The sequence below is a fragment of the Antennarius striatus genome, chromosome 10, assembly GCF_040054535.1.
Source record: "Antennarius striatus isolate MH-2024 chromosome 10, ASM4005453v1, whole genome shotgun sequence".
Taxonomy (NCBI): Eukaryota; Metazoa; Chordata; class Actinopteri; order Lophiiformes; family Antennariidae; genus Antennarius; species Antennarius striatus.
Genome location: NC_090785.1, coordinates 12,050,367 through 12,070,098, shown reverse-complemented (window position 1 = coordinate 12,070,098; position 19,732 = coordinate 12,050,367). Strand labels below are relative to the sequence as shown.

The 19,732-nt window shown below is 39.2% G+C and overlaps 3 protein-coding genes across 9 annotated transcripts; 2 read left to right on the top strand and 1 right to left on the bottom strand.

The window, feature by feature from the left end:
• Positions 1–281: 281 nt before the first annotated feature.
• On the bottom strand, positions 282–6,236 carry LOC137603024 (uncharacterized). 2 transcript variants are annotated; one of them, XM_068326198.1, is made up of 9 exons: positions 6,118–6,236; positions 5,939–5,981; positions 4,072–4,223; positions 3,788–3,923; positions 3,403–3,675; positions 3,027–3,323; positions 2,799–2,938; positions 2,500–2,721; positions 282–1,362 (listed from the first exon to the last, which is right to left on the bottom strand). In XM_068326198.1, the coding sequence occupies exons 2-9, from the start codon at positions 5,976–5,978 to the stop codon at positions 1,174–1,176; spliced, it is 1,449 nt and encodes a 482-aa protein (XP_068182299.1). In that variant the 5' UTR covers positions 5,979–5,981; positions 6,118–6,236; the 3' UTR covers positions 282–1,173. The 2 variants fall into 2 exon arrangements, with proteins under 2 accessions (XP_068182299.1, XP_068182300.1); XM_068326199.1 differs by lacking the exon at positions 6,118–6,236 and having other exon boundaries at positions 5,824–5,955.
• A 7-nt stretch (positions 6,237–6,243) lies between these two features.
• On the top strand, positions 6,244–13,990 carry LOC137603022 (uncharacterized). Of its 6 annotated transcripts, none has more exons than XM_068326193.1 (11): positions 6,244–6,352; positions 8,357–8,438; positions 10,089–10,103; positions 10,194–10,324; positions 10,410–10,545; positions 10,832–11,116; positions 11,285–11,623; positions 11,718–11,899; positions 12,623–12,718; positions 12,821–12,919; positions 12,994–13,990. In XM_068326193.1, the coding sequence occupies exons 2-11, from the start codon at positions 8,357–8,359 to the stop codon at positions 13,213–13,215; spliced, it is 1,587 nt and encodes a 528-aa protein (XP_068182294.1). In that variant the 5' UTR covers positions 6,244–6,352; the 3' UTR covers positions 13,216–13,990. The 6 variants fall into 6 exon arrangements, with proteins under 6 accessions (XP_068182294.1, XP_068182295.1, XP_068182293.1 ...); XM_068326194.1 differs by lacking the exon at positions 6,244–6,352 and adding an exon at positions 7,824–8,030 and having other exon boundaries at positions 12,997–13,990; XM_068326192.1 differs by lacking the exon at positions 6,244–6,352 and adding an exon at positions 7,824–8,030.
• Positions 13,991–14,828: 838 nt separating this feature from the next.
• Positions 14,829–19,718, top strand: prpf19 (pre-mRNA processing factor 19). The gene is made up of 16 exons (XM_068325697.1): positions 14,829–14,991; positions 15,168–15,317; positions 15,809–15,885; positions 16,037–16,178; positions 16,325–16,398; positions 16,521–16,586; positions 16,691–16,732; positions 16,822–16,896; positions 17,029–17,104; positions 17,226–17,335; positions 17,496–17,651; positions 17,775–17,844; positions 17,933–18,106; positions 18,314–18,396; positions 18,822–18,927; positions 19,015–19,718. The coding sequence occupies exons 1-16, from the start codon at positions 14,973–14,975 to the stop codon at positions 19,110–19,112; spliced, it is 1,518 nt and encodes a 505-aa protein (XP_068181798.1). The 5' UTR covers positions 14,829–14,972; the 3' UTR covers positions 19,113–19,718.
• The last annotated feature ends 14 nt before the right edge of the window (positions 19,719–19,732 follow it).

Below are 19,732 nucleotides of genomic sequence, written 5' to 3'. Positions count from 1 at the left end.
TATCAAGTTGAATTTCATGTACATAGTGCCAACAACAAAGGCTACCCCAGACTTTTAATGGAACAGGTCAAGATTGTAATGACCCCCACGAGCAAGCACAGTGAAAGATGACAATTCAATCAACATGCAAACACCCAGCTGGTGAAACTGGTGAAGAATGTTTGTACGATCTTCTAGCTGTGTAGACATGTTGCACAGGTGGCGCTTGTAATGATGACATGGAAACAAAATGATTTCTGTTGTCTACGGAGACGATGGACTGAGTGCAAACACAATCTGAAGAGTTTTTATACATTTTAATGCAGTGAAACATATATTAACATGCATTTTCACAGATAGATATATGATTTAATCAATGGAGGTCAAGTGAGGAAAAGACAGTGAGGAGGAGGAAGTGACGGATGAGTGGACAGTCAAGTCAAGGTTGTCGTAGTGGCAGAAAAAAAAACTATTTCATTCTCAATAGAATTTAATATTAACAGAAGCTGACAAAATATAAAATTACACACGAAAAGTGGATCAGCTTCCAAATGTAAAACTTTACAAACCAAGAAAAAGTTAAAAATATCCCATATAAGTTGTAAAAATGTGATAAACACAACTCATGCACAGTGATATATAAAGCTGAAGGCACATGACAGTTAGAAACAACAAAATAAAAATGTATATAAATAGAGCTGGCAAAGCTTTCCAGATTTCCATTAGTAATGAAGTGACTCCAGTTTGAGTTTCTGGTCTCTAGAATGTAAAAAAAGGACCTTTACCTGAGAAAAAGTGAAAGCATCAAATATTAAAGATTTTTGCAGGAGTATATTTATAATTATTAATGGCTATGTTTCACTCCTACTCTCCACTATTTGGTTATCAACAACACAACTACAGCTCCTCATGCGTTCAGGAGACTTTACACATCAAACCAATTAATACTGCACTGGCTTCAGGATTTGACCCAATCACATTTGTGGTTGTATTTATATCAAAACAAATGGGATATTTCTCATATACATTCATAATTCATAACTCATGTCACATGTCTGCACATTTTGAACGACGTCTTGTTTTTTAACATGTTATGTTATCCTGAACTCTTTTTGTTAATGCGTGTCTGACTGAAATTGCTGCATTCCAGTAACAAATCATGATTCTGATTCCTACTCTCCATCATATTGATTCTCAGTGCACTTCAGAAATGAAGTTTAGTTTAGCAGAGTTATAAACATGAGAGAAATTGATTTCTGAGCTGAGTGGAGCAGAGGAAAAGGCCAATCCTTTCGGGTCAAACGTCGGCTGGGGGTTACTGGAGAGAAAATCAGAGCCAAGACCAGCAGATATCATGGCTCGCTGTCCCGCCGGACATGCAACCTGGACACAGAAGGTAACAAGTAAAATGTAAATGCATGCGTGTTGTTCAATTCAAAAATATATTCGACAGCTTAATAGTGTTAGCAGAAACCTCTGAAGTTCTCAACATAGACAGTTAAACCCCACATTGATCTTCAATTAAATCATGTGAAGTATTTATACACAAGACGAAGGCTGTTTTTTTCCATCAGGCCATTGATAACCTCATATATTACATAATTCTTGCTGGTTCAGTTCCAAGATGTCTGTAGTCATAGCACTTTTCCTATCCCCATGTTTCTCTTGTTTAACTGTCAACAATGTCCAGTAAAGGCAAAGGTACCCCCAGCATATCTTAAACAAGTACCCCCCCATCACAGCATGTATTTGCATGGATACAAATTCTTTAAACTGTTGTTTTATCTTGTTGAGCTAGTTGGATTTTCATAAGCCAGATGTATTTCTGCATGTGCCCAGGGACTACAGACAAAAATTAGCTTTAAACTATGTCTGATCTGTGTAACACATTTGTTGCACAAGGTCCCTGTTAAATAAATAAATAAATAATTAAGTTATCAATCAGTTTGAAATAAATAATGACACCATAATGAAAAATAAAAATGTACACATTTGAGTATTACTTATGAATAAAAGTTTAAAAATATGCTTCAAAAAGGAACTGCAGTTTTTTTTAATACAGTATATATATACTTGAGTTGTATCCATGGAAAAACAAAAAATGATTTCTAAATCGTTAAACTATCCACATTCAAAATTTCATAGGTTCAATATAAAAATAATGTAATTAATATACTAAAATGCCAAAAAGGCAGCATGCTTGCATGGGTTTGTGTTCACATCAAATTTGATGAAAAAACATTGAAGAGTTAAATGCCTCTGTATGTGTCTCTGTATGACCAGGAGTGACAACAGCCAGTAGAACCTGTTTGAAATATGAGGCTGACTATCCTTAATAAAGGACAGCTACTCAAGGATGAATAGTTGTCATCAATGGCCTCCACAAGTGTCATAGAAATTACTAAAATTTCAACTGTTGATCTATATACATTTACTTCAGATTATCAACATGCAGCTACCAAAGCACTTTAACATCATGCATCCCTGGGAAAATTCTGCTCAGCAAAGAGAATAACATACCGATGTGTTAGGATCAGTGGGATTCAGTGGGGAATAAGAGAAACTTTCAGCTGGTGCAGCAGAGTGACTTGGGCCCACTCGTGCAGGAGAGTAACTCCGGGCCGCCGGTGCAGGAGAGTAACTTGGGGCTGCTGGTGAGTAACTTGGGGCTGCTGGTGCAGCAGAGTAACTTGGGGCTGCTGGTGCAGCAGAGTTACTTGGGTGTTCAGGCTGACTCTGATCCTGCAATTGGAGTAAGCATGTTGAAGTAAGAATATTGTAAATATTAAGTATGAATGCATACTAGAAGCAGTACTTACACGGTAATACGTAGCAGGCGCCGCAGCGGACCTTTTGGAGCTCTTTTTACAACAACACTTTCTCATACAGCAATAGATGACAAGGACCCCAAGGATAACACCAGCAATAATAGCAACATAAACAAATGTAGGAGTTGGTTCTGTAAGAGCAGAATACAATGGCAGGGTTAGTTTAGCAAATGGTCAGACACTTTCTCTTTCTAAAGCATAAAAAATAACGCTGCTCACCATAGTTTACCGACACAAATGCTGTCTGGGCCTGGTAACCTTTGGAATCTCTGAAGACATAGGTGCCAGCTTCTGTAAGTTCCACAGGAGCAATCTCGATGCCTTCAATCAAGACAGAAGCTCTGTCTCCAAAAGCCATAGTATCCCATTGACTTAAGATAAGTCTTCCTTCGCGTACCAGTGCTATTGGCTCGGAATCGCCCTTTGGGGTAAAATCCACTGACCATGAGGAATCGGTTGATGGATTGTTGATGAGGAGCTTATCATTCACCATCACATCATAGTATACTTCCTTTTCTGCATGATAAAAAGTAGAATTTTAACATTAAAATTTATTCAGATTAGCATGCAGCTAATGTCAAGTCCATAAGATCACCTTCTACTGTAAACCGAAACCTAGACACCAGCCTGTTGTCTTTTGCCCTTAAGTTGTAGTAGCCATTATCTCCCGGCGTGAGTTGGGTGAACCTCCAGGAACTATATCTCAGCTTTCCTCGGCCTCCGTCAGAAACAGAAGAGTCTGTGCGATTCCACAGGACCGTCGTCTGCTCCGGAGACTGAAGAGGAGCATACTCCAGATATTCTGCTTGTCTAGGTACGTCAAAGGAGTATGAGTCGCCATAATACTTGACAGTTTTGGTAGAACAATCTGAAAAAGAACATTAAGAAAAAGGCTTCATGTAATCTTTAAACAGCTAATATGAATACATACTTACTATTTGGAATAGATTAATTTAATATAAAATGTAATGTGTTCTTACCTGTAATTTTCAGACTGATGACATCACGATGATAATTAACGTATGAGTTCACTGTTGAAAACGTTCCTGCGTCGCTGTATCTCAGATCTGTAAACTCCACTGAGTCATAGGATATTTTGAAGCGTGGGTCCACAGACTGAATCAATGAAACAATCAATGAACTAATTTACTGAAGACAGAGATCATCCTGTCCTCATTCAACACCAGACATTCCTCCAACTTGAACAATGATGTTATAGCAATACACCTTGTAGTATAAAATGAATGCATCAGAAGTTGCTCACCTTCCCCTTGTCCAGCACCAACCTCCTGGACCCCCCCGTACTCGGGGTGAAGTACAGCTTGTCCTTGAACAAAAGTGGCGAGTACCGAAACGGTAAAGTGTAGCTGTCACCATAGCATTTCTGTGCTCTATCAGACTGAGCAAATGAACGTCCTACCAGGAAGACAAATATGGAGAAGAGAAAGATGGAATATTGCGGTGAGTGTATTCACAGAGAAATCAGAAGAGCATGCTGCTGTATGAATGTCCTGCACAGACATACTGGGAGAAATATTATGCGATAATATGTGATTGCTCTACTCAAAACAAGGTCATTATTCATAGAAATGTTTTGTACACAAGAAAGAGACATAAAGCATTACACTAAATTGAGCAATGACTTATGAATTTTTTTTCAATGAGTAATGAATTTATTTTCATCCAACCAAAGTCAAGCTGGATTGTCACTCACTGCTGCGGTTTCTTTGTTAAATGACTCAAATATAATCCCACAAACATAACCCTTGGTTCAGTGTGGGCTGGATGAAAAACACACTACGGCATCTTCCATTAGTACATTTATTACATAGTAGTAGTAATAGTAGTAGTAGTAGTAGTAGTAGTGGTGACAGTAGTAGCAGAAGTAATAGTAATAGCAGTAGTAGTAATAGTGGTAGTAATAATAGTAATAGTAGTAGTGGTAGTAGCAGTAGTATTAAAAGTGGTAAACTACAGCACAATTAGGACTGCAAATTCTATCTGGCCTATCTGCCACTCTCTCTGTCTCTCTCTCTCTCTCCTTTGTCCTGTCTCTATCCCGATTCTATTTCCTTTCCCACCCAAACGGTCATGGTGGATGACCGCCCTCCAGAGTCTGGGTCCTACCCGGAGGCCCTTCCTCAGTGAAGGAGTTTTTCCCCACCATTGTTGCTTAGGCTTGCTCCGGAGGGTCCAGTTGGGTTTTCTCTGTCTGTTAAAGCACTTTGATATTTCTGCTGATGTGAATGAGCGCTTTATAAATAAAGGTTGATTGATTAATAATAGTATGAATAATAGTAGTAGTAGTCGTAGTAGTTATAGTAGTAATATGGTAGTAGTAGCATTAATTATAGGAGTAGTATAGCATTAATAGTAGTAATAGTAATAGTATTTCCAGTAAATGACTATGCTAAAATGTAAATAATAATTTTGTTTCTCTTTAACTAGTTAGTAGTGATAACTACTAATAATTAGTGATAACTACTCATAACAACCCAGTGATTCCAAATGCGAGCTGTAAATCGAGCTGCTTCAAGTAGGCGTGACGCAGGTCTGAGTAGGTGACGTCATCACGGTGCTATAACCATGGAGTGTGATGTAATGAAGACACACCGAGACAGATGCTGATGATCTCCTCATGGATGACCATCACCAATACGGAATAAACGAATCGTGCACTGTCACATCGATTTGTTGTAGAAAAGTGTGGTGTTTGGTGGACGTCTCCGCTCTGTGTGGTTTCTAATTAATACATTTTAGGACAGGATTGATAAGTGTTTATTGATATATTTATGTATTACTGACTGGAAACTAATGCTTACTGTGTATGGGGTTGTACAGCAAAGCATTTAGTAAATAATGTGAACATCTTGTCTTTGTTGTTGTTTTTTTTGCAAACATTATGCAGACATGTAAATCTGGAGTTCCTGGCAGAGATCCTGTTGTGTCAGATGATAAAAACGAATCCCGTATGATCCAATATTAGATTAAGTTTGTAAAACAGTTTGTAACCTACCAGCTGACATCCTTTCTGTATCGGGTGAAACTCGAAGGAGATTTTGAGACCGTTTCAACGCAATGGTCAAGTGGACTGAACCCGTCGAAACGCGTAAGGATGGATAAATACTCACCGAACAAGACGCAGCAAGCGGGGAGGAAAAACAGTAACATGTCCTGTAGAGGAAGGAAACATTTGGAGCGCGTAAATCAGCTGTCTTATGACCGCCTCGTTCCGCTCAAGTCGGAACGGACAACACGGAACATCGACAGGTTCTCAAATGTTGTGAGACAAACGTGTAAATAAACTCACTTATAAATTCCTTTCCCTTGTTACAGTCTGTCTTGTGCGGTGTGTTTTTCAGGACGGGAAAGTCAATTGGGCGAGGCTTCTTTCACGCACACCGCGCGTCATACTTGCGCCATTTGTAGGCAAACTGCGCATGTGTTGTTTCGAAGGCGCTGGACCTTGGTTCGACAGAGAGGGGTTCAGGTACACTAGAAAAATGAGTTCACAAGTTTAAACGCACTGAAAGAAAAAGATTAAGGTAATGTAATGACAGAAATTGTGTGTTTTCTTCATTTATTTCATTTCATTTATTTTTTAATTGTTTGATTCAAAAGGACACACGCATGCACGCTCGCACACACACACACACACACACACACAGACACACACACACACAGACACACACACACACACACACACACACACACACACACACACACACACACACACACACACACACACACACACACACACACACACACACACACACACACACACACACACACGATACAAAACCATGACTGAGGATTCAACAGATGGGACCCCACTGCACAGCTTTTTGCCTTTGAGCAGCCATTTTTCACCAGTGTCCTCTGGTCCACTGACGGTACATCCACTGTGGTCCACCCGGGACTCGAACCATCCCGTCCACAAGTCGAATCCTCATGGATTTAACTGCTTTCTTCCAAAATTCACAAATAGACAAACAGTTTGAACCACTGCCAAAACAGAAAACGTAATATTTCTCAGTGAAACGTGAATGCGTTTCATTCATGTTCCAATCGTATACATTAATTTGAACTTAAATCTAAAATGTAATAAGTATAGAATGATGCTGTGACTGTTTTATGCTTATGTTTTTAATGTAATACCTACTGTAGATTTCTCCTGCAAAGACAAACACTAAAACGATCAGCTGTAAAGGTCAGGTCAGGTCACGCTTGACCTAACTTCATTCACTTTTATTATTATTATTATTATTATTAGCATTATTATTAGCATTAGCATTAGTATGATTAATAATAATAATAATAATAATTGTATTATTATTATTATTATTATAAAATAAAATAAAAAAATAAATAAAAAAATGAGTTCACAAGTTTAAACGCACTGAAAGAAAAAGATTAAGGTAATGTAATGACAGAAATTGTGTGTTTTCTTCATTTCTTTCATTTCATTTATTTTTTAATTGTTTGATTCAAAAGGACACACGCACGCACGCACGCTCACACACACACACACACATTATTATTATTATTATAATACTATTATAATAATACTAATACTAATACTACTACTACTAATAATAATAGTATTATTATTGTTGTTGTTATTAATATTATTATTATTATTATTTATTATTATTATTATTATTATTATTATTATTATTATTATTATTATTATTATTATTATTATTATTATTATTATTATTATTATTACAAGGCAGAAAATAAGTTAACGTTGGTCATATAGTATTTAGGTCACGCATTATCAGTAAAATGTGTTTAAAGCAATTCGGCTCATAACATCATGTGCATCAGTGTGTGTTTACGTTCATGTTGCTGTGACTTGTTGGTTTAACGCAATTAACGCACTTCCTCTTTGTGTGTATCGGCGCATCCTGTGGAGATGATGGCGTAAAGACAAAATACCAGAACACGTGACTTTTGGAAAACGCATCGACGTCCACGTTCAGCTGATTTTTCAGCGCAGATCCCGAGCGCGGAGTGTAGATGGCGCGACCGCAGTGAAAAGCGTGTGGCGCATCTTGCGTAGTAGCATCGACTGGGAATACACTTCACCGTTCACACAAATTAGAGACGGGCTCCAGTGCCCATGCGCGCTTCGTAGAGCTCGTTAGTATCAGCTAAATTCTATTCACGTCAACATTGGTGGACAAACAGCGGTGGGTTTATTCTTCGTGCATTCTGCAGGTGAGTCCCGACGCGGTGCTGCAAAGACCTTTGCATCGAATCACATCAGTGCCAAACGGTGGACACCGGTCACAGGCTGGAAACATGTTGGAAACCTGAGTGGACGTGACTGCAAAACGCACAGGGCGTGATGGATCAGACTGGAATACAGTATTACAGTATTGATCAGGGTTTATAGCCGTCTGCGTGCGTGTCGGTGATAGAGAAACGTCACCGGAATCGTATCGAAGGTCACCTCGGGCCTGTTGATCGATGGGCGCACGTCCAGCGGCTTGTTTTCGGGTGAGAGGATTGATGATAATCTCTGCGTATCTCTGTGTTTGTAGATGAAACACGCTCATCTGTTTTCACGCAAGATGTCCTCCTCTGTGCTGCTGGCTGCCCTGCTCACTTTTCCTCTCGCTGTGGGTGAGTTCTCCAAAAAATGGTATAGTAGAACCTTATTTGATGTACATGTGTTATAATAATATCTTAAATAATGCTGAATAAATATTTAATAATGTTTTATTTGTTAGTTACAATGTACTCTTTCGAAAAATACTAGTAGGTTGTCACATTGTGTGTGTTTATCTGTTTACACGGTGTTTGATTTCACTGGTGTTATTTAATCTGTGTTTCTGTGTTTGGTGACGCGTTTTCATTAATATTAATAGTCGATAATTAAGAAGAGATTTCTCTCGCAAGGCTACTCAGGGTTGTGTTAAATTCTAAATGCAAATTAAATCATTTATGCATCATTAATTCATGGATGGAATCAATTAGCATTAGATTTCATTTATTATGTTATAAGCATTTACAGATATTTTGTTGATAAATAGCAAAGTAAATCTCAGTCAGTCTTGAAGCAGAAAGTCAGAGGTCATACTTTTATTGAGGGTGTGTATTTCCCCACGACATAAGGGTTGACACATGAGGTGCTTCATTTGCTGTTTTTGACATTTAGGGTCTAGTATTTTTCTGACCTTGTTTTGGGGAGATAAAAAACACTATGTTGAAGGCTGGAATGTGTAATTGTGCTATCTAATGTGTTAAAAGATAAAAAATGAGAAGAGCTAATAGTAAATATACATGAATGAAAACCGATATAATCAAATGTGCAGGATGAATACATGTAAATAGCCAAAATGAAGTTGCAAGACCAGAACAGTGAAAGGTCTCTTCACAACAACACAGACACAAATATGTTACTTGAATACAGGAGTTTATTGATTGTTTGGGAACATCTTGAATGGATCCACACCTCAATGACATAGAACTACAGTATATTTGTGAATGGACAGAGTTCAAAATAGATCAATACATGGTAGTGTTGGCTTGTCGTTTGCATGTCCTGAAAAGAGAGCCTTAATTCCTTGAAAGTCTTTTCTGTTTTGTTTTTTTAAGCCTCAGAATTAGACTAAATACTATAGTATATAGTGAACATAGTATATAGCATAGTAACTTATAGTGGAGCTTCATTGGAGAGCTCTTTTCACCTGACCTCGACAGGTTGACCGTCCAAAAAACAGACCATTTTGTCCATCGCACAAAGTTGTGATGGACACACAGGTCCTTTGGTGAGGATATTAATTTGTCCCTGATTATATTATAACCCTAACAAATGGATTTAGAGTACTTCTATTTAATTTTGTATTTATTTGTTTATTACACAAAAATATGTACTCTATGAAAGCCAAGTGTGTTTTGCACACATAGAATATGGCAACACTTACATTAGGTATGCATAATAGTTTTATGTTTTAGGATTCAGTTCATCTAATCTTGACAGACAAGTTATTTGTACATTAAAAGTTAAGGGTTCTCTCTCTTTAATGCCTCCAGGTTTGTTTCCTGAGAATAGAGAGTATGTAGTGAAAATAAAAGAGGTGTGAGAATAGATCCTTTGGGGACAAACACATTTTATAATCAATATTGAAGTCATTTTTTACTGTACCACTTATAACCTCTTTAAAATTTTAAATAGAAACTGTATCATCATTTCTTCAATGATATTGTAATAAGGTTCAGGTGTTGTGCTCAGGTCCATCAATCACAATGCACATTCTCCTCTCCTTGCAGGTTGGGTCGTACTAGGTAAGTGAAATGTCATATTTCATCAAGCATCCTTCACAAACAAAATGTATTTTCTGAAGAGGTTGCTAACTTAATTTTCCTCGTTGATAGGTGACAGAGAAGAAGCCCAGATGGTCTGTGCTGGGAAGGAATTTCGTCTGCCTGTGTTTTCAACATCCAGAACAGTAACTTTTAAACCGGACTCTAAGGGGCCGAGGCGAGTCCTGCTGGAGAACACTATTGTGAGGAAAAAGTGTGTTGTGGTTTGTCTTTTTTCTGTTTAATGTGTGACCATGGTGTCAAAAACCTGTTAATATGCATCTGTAGGTTATGGACCCACGGTTCGAGTGGACCAGAGATAGGATGTTAGTCCTGAGAGAAGTGTCTCATGATGATCAGGGACTCTATGCAATCAAATTGTCATCCGGATTCACCTACGAAACTGTTTACCTGATGGTTCAAGGTAATTTCACCTGCTTGTGAAATTGATCAGTTTTATTACAATGACCTGTCTCTTTGATGGTTTTGTAACTGGTGCAAAATTTCCCCTGTAGAAGTTTCAAAATCAAAATCTAAAGCGTTTAGTCTGTAACAAAAATTATTTGTTTAACTGGCCTGTAAATGGATTTGATAATATAATCAGTAATAGTAAAAGTTTGGTTTTACTTACATGATATTAAGTTTAAAATGGATGAATTGATGAAGAATTGAGGACTCCTCTAACCCGTTTCTGCTCTGCTCTGGTTCAGAATGCACCAAGTCCTACTACAGAAACTATGGGGAAAACTTTGAGCACAACATCCCTGAAAATGGCACGATCCTGGAGTTTACTCTCCGTGGTGCTCCGCCGATGTCCATGCCAGTTGTGCTGTGGAATCGGACAGATCCTGAGACCAGCAGTACCGGCAGGGGACGGCTGATAAAGGGCGGGAAGGTCTGGGTAGCTGACAGGGTGACGCAATCAGACCAAGGCAACTTCACTGTGAGAGACAGCATGGGGAACGTTCTTTCCCGAAGGACCCTCACTGTCCGCGGTGAGCAGAGACTAACATGACAGCACAAGGTTTAACAAGCTGACATATTAATTTAATCTTAACTTTAAGTGTAATATTTATCTTTCTCTTTCCTTTCCCATCTAACACCCTCCCGTACCTTTGATTGTGTGCTCCCCTCTATGTTCATGATCCTGCATGTGGGTTCAGGGCACTACTTCAACATCACACGCTTCACCAAGGAATCTCTAAACCTGCCCCTATTTCTTCCTGTTCCTCATGCCAACCTCATTTTTACCCCCTCCCGACACCCTGATGAATCCTCCTTGGGCCCTTTTGACTACAAGCCTCCCCGTGGCTCTGTTCAGCTAATCCGAGAGGGCCACATAACAGACCATGACATACGCTACAGGGGCCTCATCTCTCTGGGCAGGAATGGCACCGTCAACGAGGTTGTCATAGGAAGACTCACCTCAAGGCATGATGGGCTGTATGAAATCAAAGATGGAAATGGCAACCTGGTCTCCTCTACCACATTACATGTGATTGGTGAGTGGCAGTGTGTGTTTGGGTGTTGTTTTACTTCATCACATTCTGTTCATTTCTAATATCTGTCTTGTCTCTGTGACGCCACTCTATCTAGAAAGAGGTGGCAGATGGCGAGCCCTCCTCAAGTCTATCACTGTCCCTTCTGGTATGTTTGTGTCACTGGCCGGTTTCATCCTCTTCATGAAAAGATACCCATACTGCAGCCTCTCACAGATCATTGGTGGCCTTAGAGGAAACCGTGCACCACCAGCTAACCCTCCTAGGGTGAACATTCAGGTGAGAGAATATGGCCAGTAAGTTAGTCATGCTGGTTTTATGTTTTCTACAAATGATTACATTTTAATTTCAGCATAAGCTTGAGTGACATTACTATAGTCGATTATCTGGAGCTACAAAAAAAAAAAACCTTTTGTGGTCCACTCAGTTGTTTTTGTGTCATGTTGCACAAAAACAACTGAGTTTTTGTGCAACATGAAACAAAACAACCCAATGAAAGAAAACTTCACTTTTGTCGGCAGCAATGAATAAAAAGGAGGGATTATAATTGAATACCGATGGGTGTTGTAGCTTTGGGGTTATGTAATGTATGACATATGGGTAGATTTAAATTAATTACAAAATAGTATTAATGGGGCCGTTAAAAGAACCTGCTTCTTTATAAATCTTTCCATTGTGGAGCTTGACTTTTTCCTTAGTGCTTTTTGAATTTAAATAATAGGATCGTTGACAAAGAACTCATTCAAAGACACAGCTTTCAGTGGTTTACAAAGCACTGGGGTGCTAATAGCAAACTTTGGGTATGCTACTCTAAAACCCTTGGGCATCTACATTAACTTCACTATAATAATGTGAAAAATCAGTGTGATCCAAAAGAAAAACAAGGAATCTGAATGATTCATGATCAAGTTCAACATGTTTTGTCTTGTTTCTCTCCCTCCTAATCTCCACAGAGGAAGTCCTAGCTCTGATCTTAATGTGTCTGTATGTTCGTCTCTACAGGACTACAGCCAGCCTCAGCCCTCAGGCTTCTACAGTCACTCTCAACAGCCTGGAACGCCAAGAAAATGGACCCAGAGACCCAGTCCAAGTCACTCTGTAAGACAATTTAAATGAGTTAAAAGAGATGGCAGGTTTTGTGTTTTTGTTTAAGTTGTTAGTATCATGTGAGTGAACCATGTTACTGTTTATGTTTTCCAGGCTTACAGTCCAGTTATGGTAGGAACCCCGAGATCACAGAACCAGGAAGTACACAGATCAGCAGCTGCAAACTCCCCTTCTCACAATTCAACTGCTGAGGTAATACCATAACTGAGCTGGGGCTGTTTGTATGTTATCAACAAATATTAAAACACCTCTTCATTTTTTCTTAGCAGGACACAACTAATGAGAAAGATAGAATGATTTCCTTCTCTGTACCCGGGGCTTCAGACTGTCTCCACTCCTCTGAGGACTGCGTTCAGTTTCAGATCAAAAAAAATGGAGGCAAAGAAAGGGGCAACAAATCACAACAATATCTTTCCACGCTGCCTCTAGACACTGACACCTCTGAATCCACAAGTGTTTACACTTCTGAGAAACTAAACTTCTTATAAACAGAGAACTGGAGCTGAAATGAGGGAAGAAGAAACTTGAGGATTGGAGAAGCTGTAAGATTCTCAGATGGAGGGATGCTGTAATGGAAAAGAATACCTCATCTGTGCCTTTTGCATCTTAGTTTTTACATTTCGTTTTCGATACTGCATGTCATTTTTCAAGTAATTTTTGTGGAGGCATGAGTTAAGATGTCCTGACAATGTTGATGACACTCCTGGTGGGTGTTAAGACTGAAATTAAGCCCGGCTTTAGAGGACAAACTGCTACCAATGTTGACAATGTTGATGACACTCCTGAAATCTCCTGTTCCTATCTACCTCCATACCCTCAGGACCACTTATGATCTGCACTGCATTTGCTGAGTGATGGTATGTGCTATATGTTTGGGAGTAATGTGATCTCTAGGGCTACATGATATTTGAATTGTGATACACAAGTTTGGAAAGGAGAACTAGTATGTACTATACCGTGAAAGAAAGTTACTTAATGTGTTTATTCCAGGCTAGCCATTCCTTATTGTGATAAAATTTACTTATATTACAAGTCTGTTCTAGAGTTTGTTGATTTTTGCCATAATTTAGTGTTGTAGTATGGAGCTTGTTTTAGAAATAGAATTTAGAACATGTTTCACAAAATATTACAATAGCCTATACATCTGTGAATGTTATGTACAGTATAATATCAAGGATATAATTTTTGTCATGATAAGAGACAGGACTGACATTTGTGATGTTTTTGGATCATTGACTTTCTCTCTCAAACAATAAAATATATCTTTACCAAACACATTTGAGATGCTAATTTCTATTATATTGTATATTTGGAGGCAACTAAGAATTATTTACTATTAATTATTGATTAATTTGTTAATTCTTTGCTGGATTACATAGATAGTGTGAGACCCCTGATTTTTTCCCTTTCCTGGTTAGAGAAAGGAATCCTGGACCAGCTCTCCTTCAGGTGGACTATATATGAGGACGGGAGTATACAGTATAAGCTGATGACAAACAGACTTGCCTAGTTCTCACTAGTGTGGCAGTGTGTTCTCACTGCCACACCATTCTAGTGTCCACCATGCAAGCTCGATTCAAGCAAGTTTACTACAACCTAGACCAGCCATGCCATACTATATACATATATGCTGTATATATACAGTACATATACAGTGTGGAGAACATATATTTGATAGAATGCTTATTTTGTATATTTTCCCTCTTATAAAGCATGTAGAGGTCTGTTTTTTTCATAGGAACACTTCAACTGTGAGTGACATATCTAGAAAATCAATTTGTATGAAAATTAAATTAATTTGCATTTTATTGCATGACATAAGTATTTGATTACCTGCCAACCAGGAAAACATCCGGCAGAACATGTTTGTACATTAGTTTTCATCGATTTTTTTTTATTTTTATATGCCATAGTAATAAAGATATGAATCAACAGTCTGGAAATCTGCGAAAGCCTGGAGTTCACCAGACGAACGTTAGGTGGCGACATTTACATTAAATCGCCAAACTCCGCCATTAAACGAGGAAGCCCCGTATTTCCGGTGGTGGATAACTGAGGTTAGTGGGCGCTAACGTGACGCGAGAACGCAGAAAAAAAGCGTAGAAGAAGACACGTTTGTAACGGCAATGAAAGGACAGCGTGCTACTTGAAACTTGAGTACAGTGTAAATTATTGGCAGTAATCGACAAAGTGCGCGTCAAACGTAATCCCGTCTTCCAAAGAGTGTCACGTACTGGTCTGAAAGATGTCTTTGGTTTGTGCAAGTAAGTGGAGATTAATTCATTCAAGAGACGGGGGTAGTACAGGCTAGCTAAAGCTATCGGCTATTTAGCGGCCATGCAGCGCCGACTTCTCTATGGGAAAGTTATTTTTTTCTGTTTGTGATCCTGTTTTTGATGCAATCCAGTTGTTTTTAAACTCTCGTTACACTTTTCCTTAGTTTCGAACGAGGTGCCGGAGCATCCGTGCGTCTCCCCGGTGTCCAACCAAGTGTTCGAGCGCAGACTGATCGAGAAATACATAGCAGAGAATGGAACGGATCCGATGAATGGACAGCCTCTCTCTGAGGAGCAGCTCGTCGATATCAAGGGTAATGGGAGAGGCTTCAACACCCACACACTATTTTAAGTTTATTCCGTATCCATGCAAGCAGCTAGGATTAATTAAACTTTAAAACATCCTTCATTTAAATCCTCACGAACGCTGTAAAGTCAATTTTTTAGATGGTGAAGTGCAGTGGATTATACTGATAGAGATTTTTAGTATGTTTCCACTCAATTTGCAAGATACAGAGATCGCAAATTCCACAGGTGTGAAACTCACTACTTTTTCCGTTGTCTCTGGGCATAAAATGTTCTAAAACTTCCTGACAGAAATATTGAATCAGGTCTACGCTAATGTTTTTCGCTTGCCATTGTGAGCGATAAACTTTAAAAGTTAAGTAAAAGAGTGTTTTTTTGTCCCATATAGTGAAATACTGAATGACTTTCAGTCAACTTACTGGCCTCCTATCATTTTAGTGCTGCTGGTATAAGAAGATTTTGCATGTTATTTTTAACATAAGCAACTTGTCTGTTTCAGTGTCCCATCCTATTAGACCAAAGGCACCATCAGCAACAAGTATTCCTGCTATTCTCAAGTCCCTTCAAGATGAGTGGGTAAGTAGTGTTAACCTTGAGGAAAAGGCACGGGAGTAATCCTCAGTAAAACACTTTCATATTGTAACAAGAATTTCTATTTTGATCTGTATAGACAAATCTGAATGTGTTGCTGCTCTGTGTTTAAAAACTACTACCTTTTCTGTTTTAGGATGCTGTAATGCTTCACAGTTTCACCCTTCGGCAGCAACTGCAGACAACTCGCCAGGAACTTTCACATGCCCTCTATCAGCATGATGCCGCCTGCAGAGTCATCGCTCGGCTCACTAAAGAGGTTACTGCTGCAAGAGAAGGTTTGTTGGTAGCAGTTTGTCCTCTAAAGCCGGGCTTAATTTCAGTCTTAACGCCCACCAGTTTTTCAAAATCGGTTCTAAATCAACACATTTGCTTAGGTGATATTATAGCTTTTTGTCTTACGGTTTCTTTCTCCTCTTCACAGCTTTGGCCACACTCAAACCACAAGCTGGACTGGTCACTCCTCAGGCAGTTCCAGCCTCTCAGCCAGCTGCAGTGGTGATTTATTATTTATTTACTTATAAATTCATTAAATTGCGGTCAGTCTGATACTGATCGAAACTCTTCCCAAATGCTTTTATGATACTTTCTCCTAATAACTGGGTAAAATGCTGTCTCAGGGTGCTGGTGGAGAGCCTATGGAGATTAGTGAACAAGTGGGAATGACACCAGAGATCGTTCAAAAGGTAAGATTGTTTTTTCCTGTCCATGCAGTGATTCTTTATTTGGGTGTGGCTTTTGTAATTTCTTCTGAAGTCCAAGATCTGTTTTAACATTTTTCTGTTTTCAGCTCCAAGACAAAGCTACCATCCTCACTACAGAGAGAAAGAAGGTATTACATTGTTATATTCATGACATTGCTTGTAACTGTGCTGTGGTGCATCCTGTCACACTCCTAACTATTTGACTGTATTTTTCCAGAGAGGGAAAACTGTCCCAGAGGAGCTGGTCAGAGCTGAGGATCTCAGCAAATATCGCCAAATGGCCTCACACGCTGTAAGTCTGGACTTCTGTCTGTCAGACTTTAAAATCTTTCTTTTTTTATTCTGTTTTGAATCAGAAGACTACAACAGACTACAACTGAGGGACTCTATGTAATGTCATGTGTGCTGTCATTGTTGCCTTCAGGGTCTCCATAGTGCCAGTGTTCCTGGTATTCTGGCCCTGGACTTGTGCCCCTCAGATACCAACAAAGTTCTCACCGGTACATTGAGTTTATCTCTGCTGCATGTTTCTTTGAAATTATTTTCATGACATGTGTGTTTAACATCTTCAGGTCATTGTATGGCCACCATATTTGATACCGTTCCTCATGTGTTCCTCAGGTGGAGCTGATAAGAATGTGGTTGTGTTTGACAAAAATGAGGAGCAGATTGTGGCGACACTTAAGGGTCATACCAAGAAGGTTACCTCTGTCATTTACCATCCATCTCAGGTAATCTTTTGTTTCAAGCATCGACTAGTAATGTTATACATTAAATTGTTCCAGTTTCTGCGGTCCTCAGAAGAAGTGTTGGATGTGTTGTGATCTCTTTTTGTTGGTCATTTTATCCTTTTTCTCATCCTTTGCTCTGTTGCCTTCTTTCCTCCCATAGTCCGTGGTTTTTTCCGCGTCTCCGGACAGCACCATCCGTGTTTGGTCTGTCAGTGGCAGCAACTGTGTCCAGGTGGTTCGTGCCCATGAGGCAGGTGTCACTGGATTGTCCCTTCATGCTACTGGAGACTACCTGCTCAGCTCCTCTGAGGATCAGGTGTGTGCAGCTTGTCAAATATATCAGACCTCATGCTGTATTTCATACCTGTCCTAGTGATATCTTCACTGGATAACTGTCTCATCAAATGAGCATTTCTCCATTTTATTCATTGTTCTGCAGTACTGGGCCTTTTCTGATATCCAGACCGGTCGCGTCCTCACCAAAGTCACTGATGAAAGCGCTGGCTGTGGTAAAAATCTTTTTGAATTGTTCATTTGGCAGTGAAAATAATTAAATGAATTAATTTAAGGTGCTAATGTTGCTCCCTGCCCCTCCAGCTCTTACCTGTGCCCAGTTCCACCCCGATGGTCTCATTTTTGGCACTGGGACAGCTGATTCCCAAATCAAGATCTGGGATTTGAAGGAGCGCACCAATGTGGCCAACTTCCCAGGCCACTCTGGTCCCGTCACCTCAATTGCTTTCTCTGAGAACGGATACTATCTAGCCACAGGTTAAGAGAGCCGACAATTTTACACCACATTGCTGCACATTTGAAGTGTTGTTCATAAAATTGCACTTTGATGTCATCTTAACCTTTACTGTGAAATTCAGTCCTTTCAGTGCTCAGGACAGCTACAGCCCTCGATCAGGACCTGGCATTTGTTTAATAGTGTTCGTCTGGAGAATCTTAACATCTCTCTGTGTTGCTGTGCTTCAGGTGCCCAGGATAGCTCTCTAAAACTCTGGGATTTGAGGAAACTGAAGAACTTCAAAACCATCACCCTCGACAACAACTATGAAGTAAGAAAGTGCAAGTATTCAAGTATTTGCCGAGCTCTGAAAATATTATTTCCTACACCAAAAGTGAATCTAGAACCAGCAGATACAAAATTTGCCATGGAATATTTTACACTTTGGGGCAATTGTTTTCTGACTTTTGTATGTGGCTACTCCTGCAATGAGTGACCTTTTCTCACGGTGAAAAGATGATGGTGATGATATTTTTAGCCATTAATGGAGTTGACCCACTTAACTGTGATTAAAATAAAAATTGTTATTTCCTGTAAAATTCTAGCATTGCAACTTTTCATTTGTTTATAAGTGGTTAGGTGAGTTTCTTTAACTTTACTAGCTATTTCTTTATGCTAAGCTAAAATTTAATCTCTGTGGCTCCAAATGAAACATTTACTTCCATTTCTCCTCATTCCTCTCATTTTCTGTTCCAGGTGAAGTCCCTCGTGTTTGATCAGAGTGGTACTTACCTGGCTGTGGGAGGGTCTGACATCCGCGTCTACATCTGCAAGCAATGGTCTGAGGTCCTCAACTTCACCGGTGAGGGGGAATGATGTCCTAGGTGCATGTCTTAGGGATTTTGTACTGAATACCAGATTTTTACCGTGGCTCTTTCTCAAATTTCAGACCACACAGGGCTGGTGACCGGGGTGGCTTTTGGAGAGAACGCTCAGTTCTTGACCTCGGCAGGAATGGACAGAAGCCTCAAATTTTACAGTTTGTAGAAATCAACTAAATGAGAATGATGGTTGGAAGAGAACTGAGGAAGATGGAACAGTCTTCTTAGTTGTCCCTATCCTGGATACTGGCCTGCAAATCCTAGAAAAAGAAAATTCACTGCTAACTTTGCTTAATTAGTGTGTCCTTGTGTTCAGGAGTGAGATCCCATAAAACTCTCTGCTAGAATAAACCAGTGCAGCCATTGTTCAGATGATTGTTGACATTGTAAGTCTGAAGTGTAGATTATGTGAAATGATCTGCAGAAGCCAATGTAATATCCCTGTCTTATTTGTGAAAAAATATGATTTCATTAGGTTTTTTGTATGTGTTTGTAGTACACTGCCGGGTGCTTTAATTGGTGTAACCAAAATCTTTGCTTCTTTATGTAGGTTGGCTTCATACAATAACTTTAGATTATTAAGATGAAAATACATCTTGATGTGCATCTTTGGAAAAAAAACAAACAGCTGAATCAGATTCATATTCATCTGTGTAAAATGTAGTTTTCAATGTTGTTTTTGCTTCCCTTAAACTTTTGTCTTTCCAAATGCGTTTTTGTTTTTTATTTTACAGGTTGCAAATCTACCCTTTTACAATAAAAATCTTTTGTATTGCCATTCTTCTT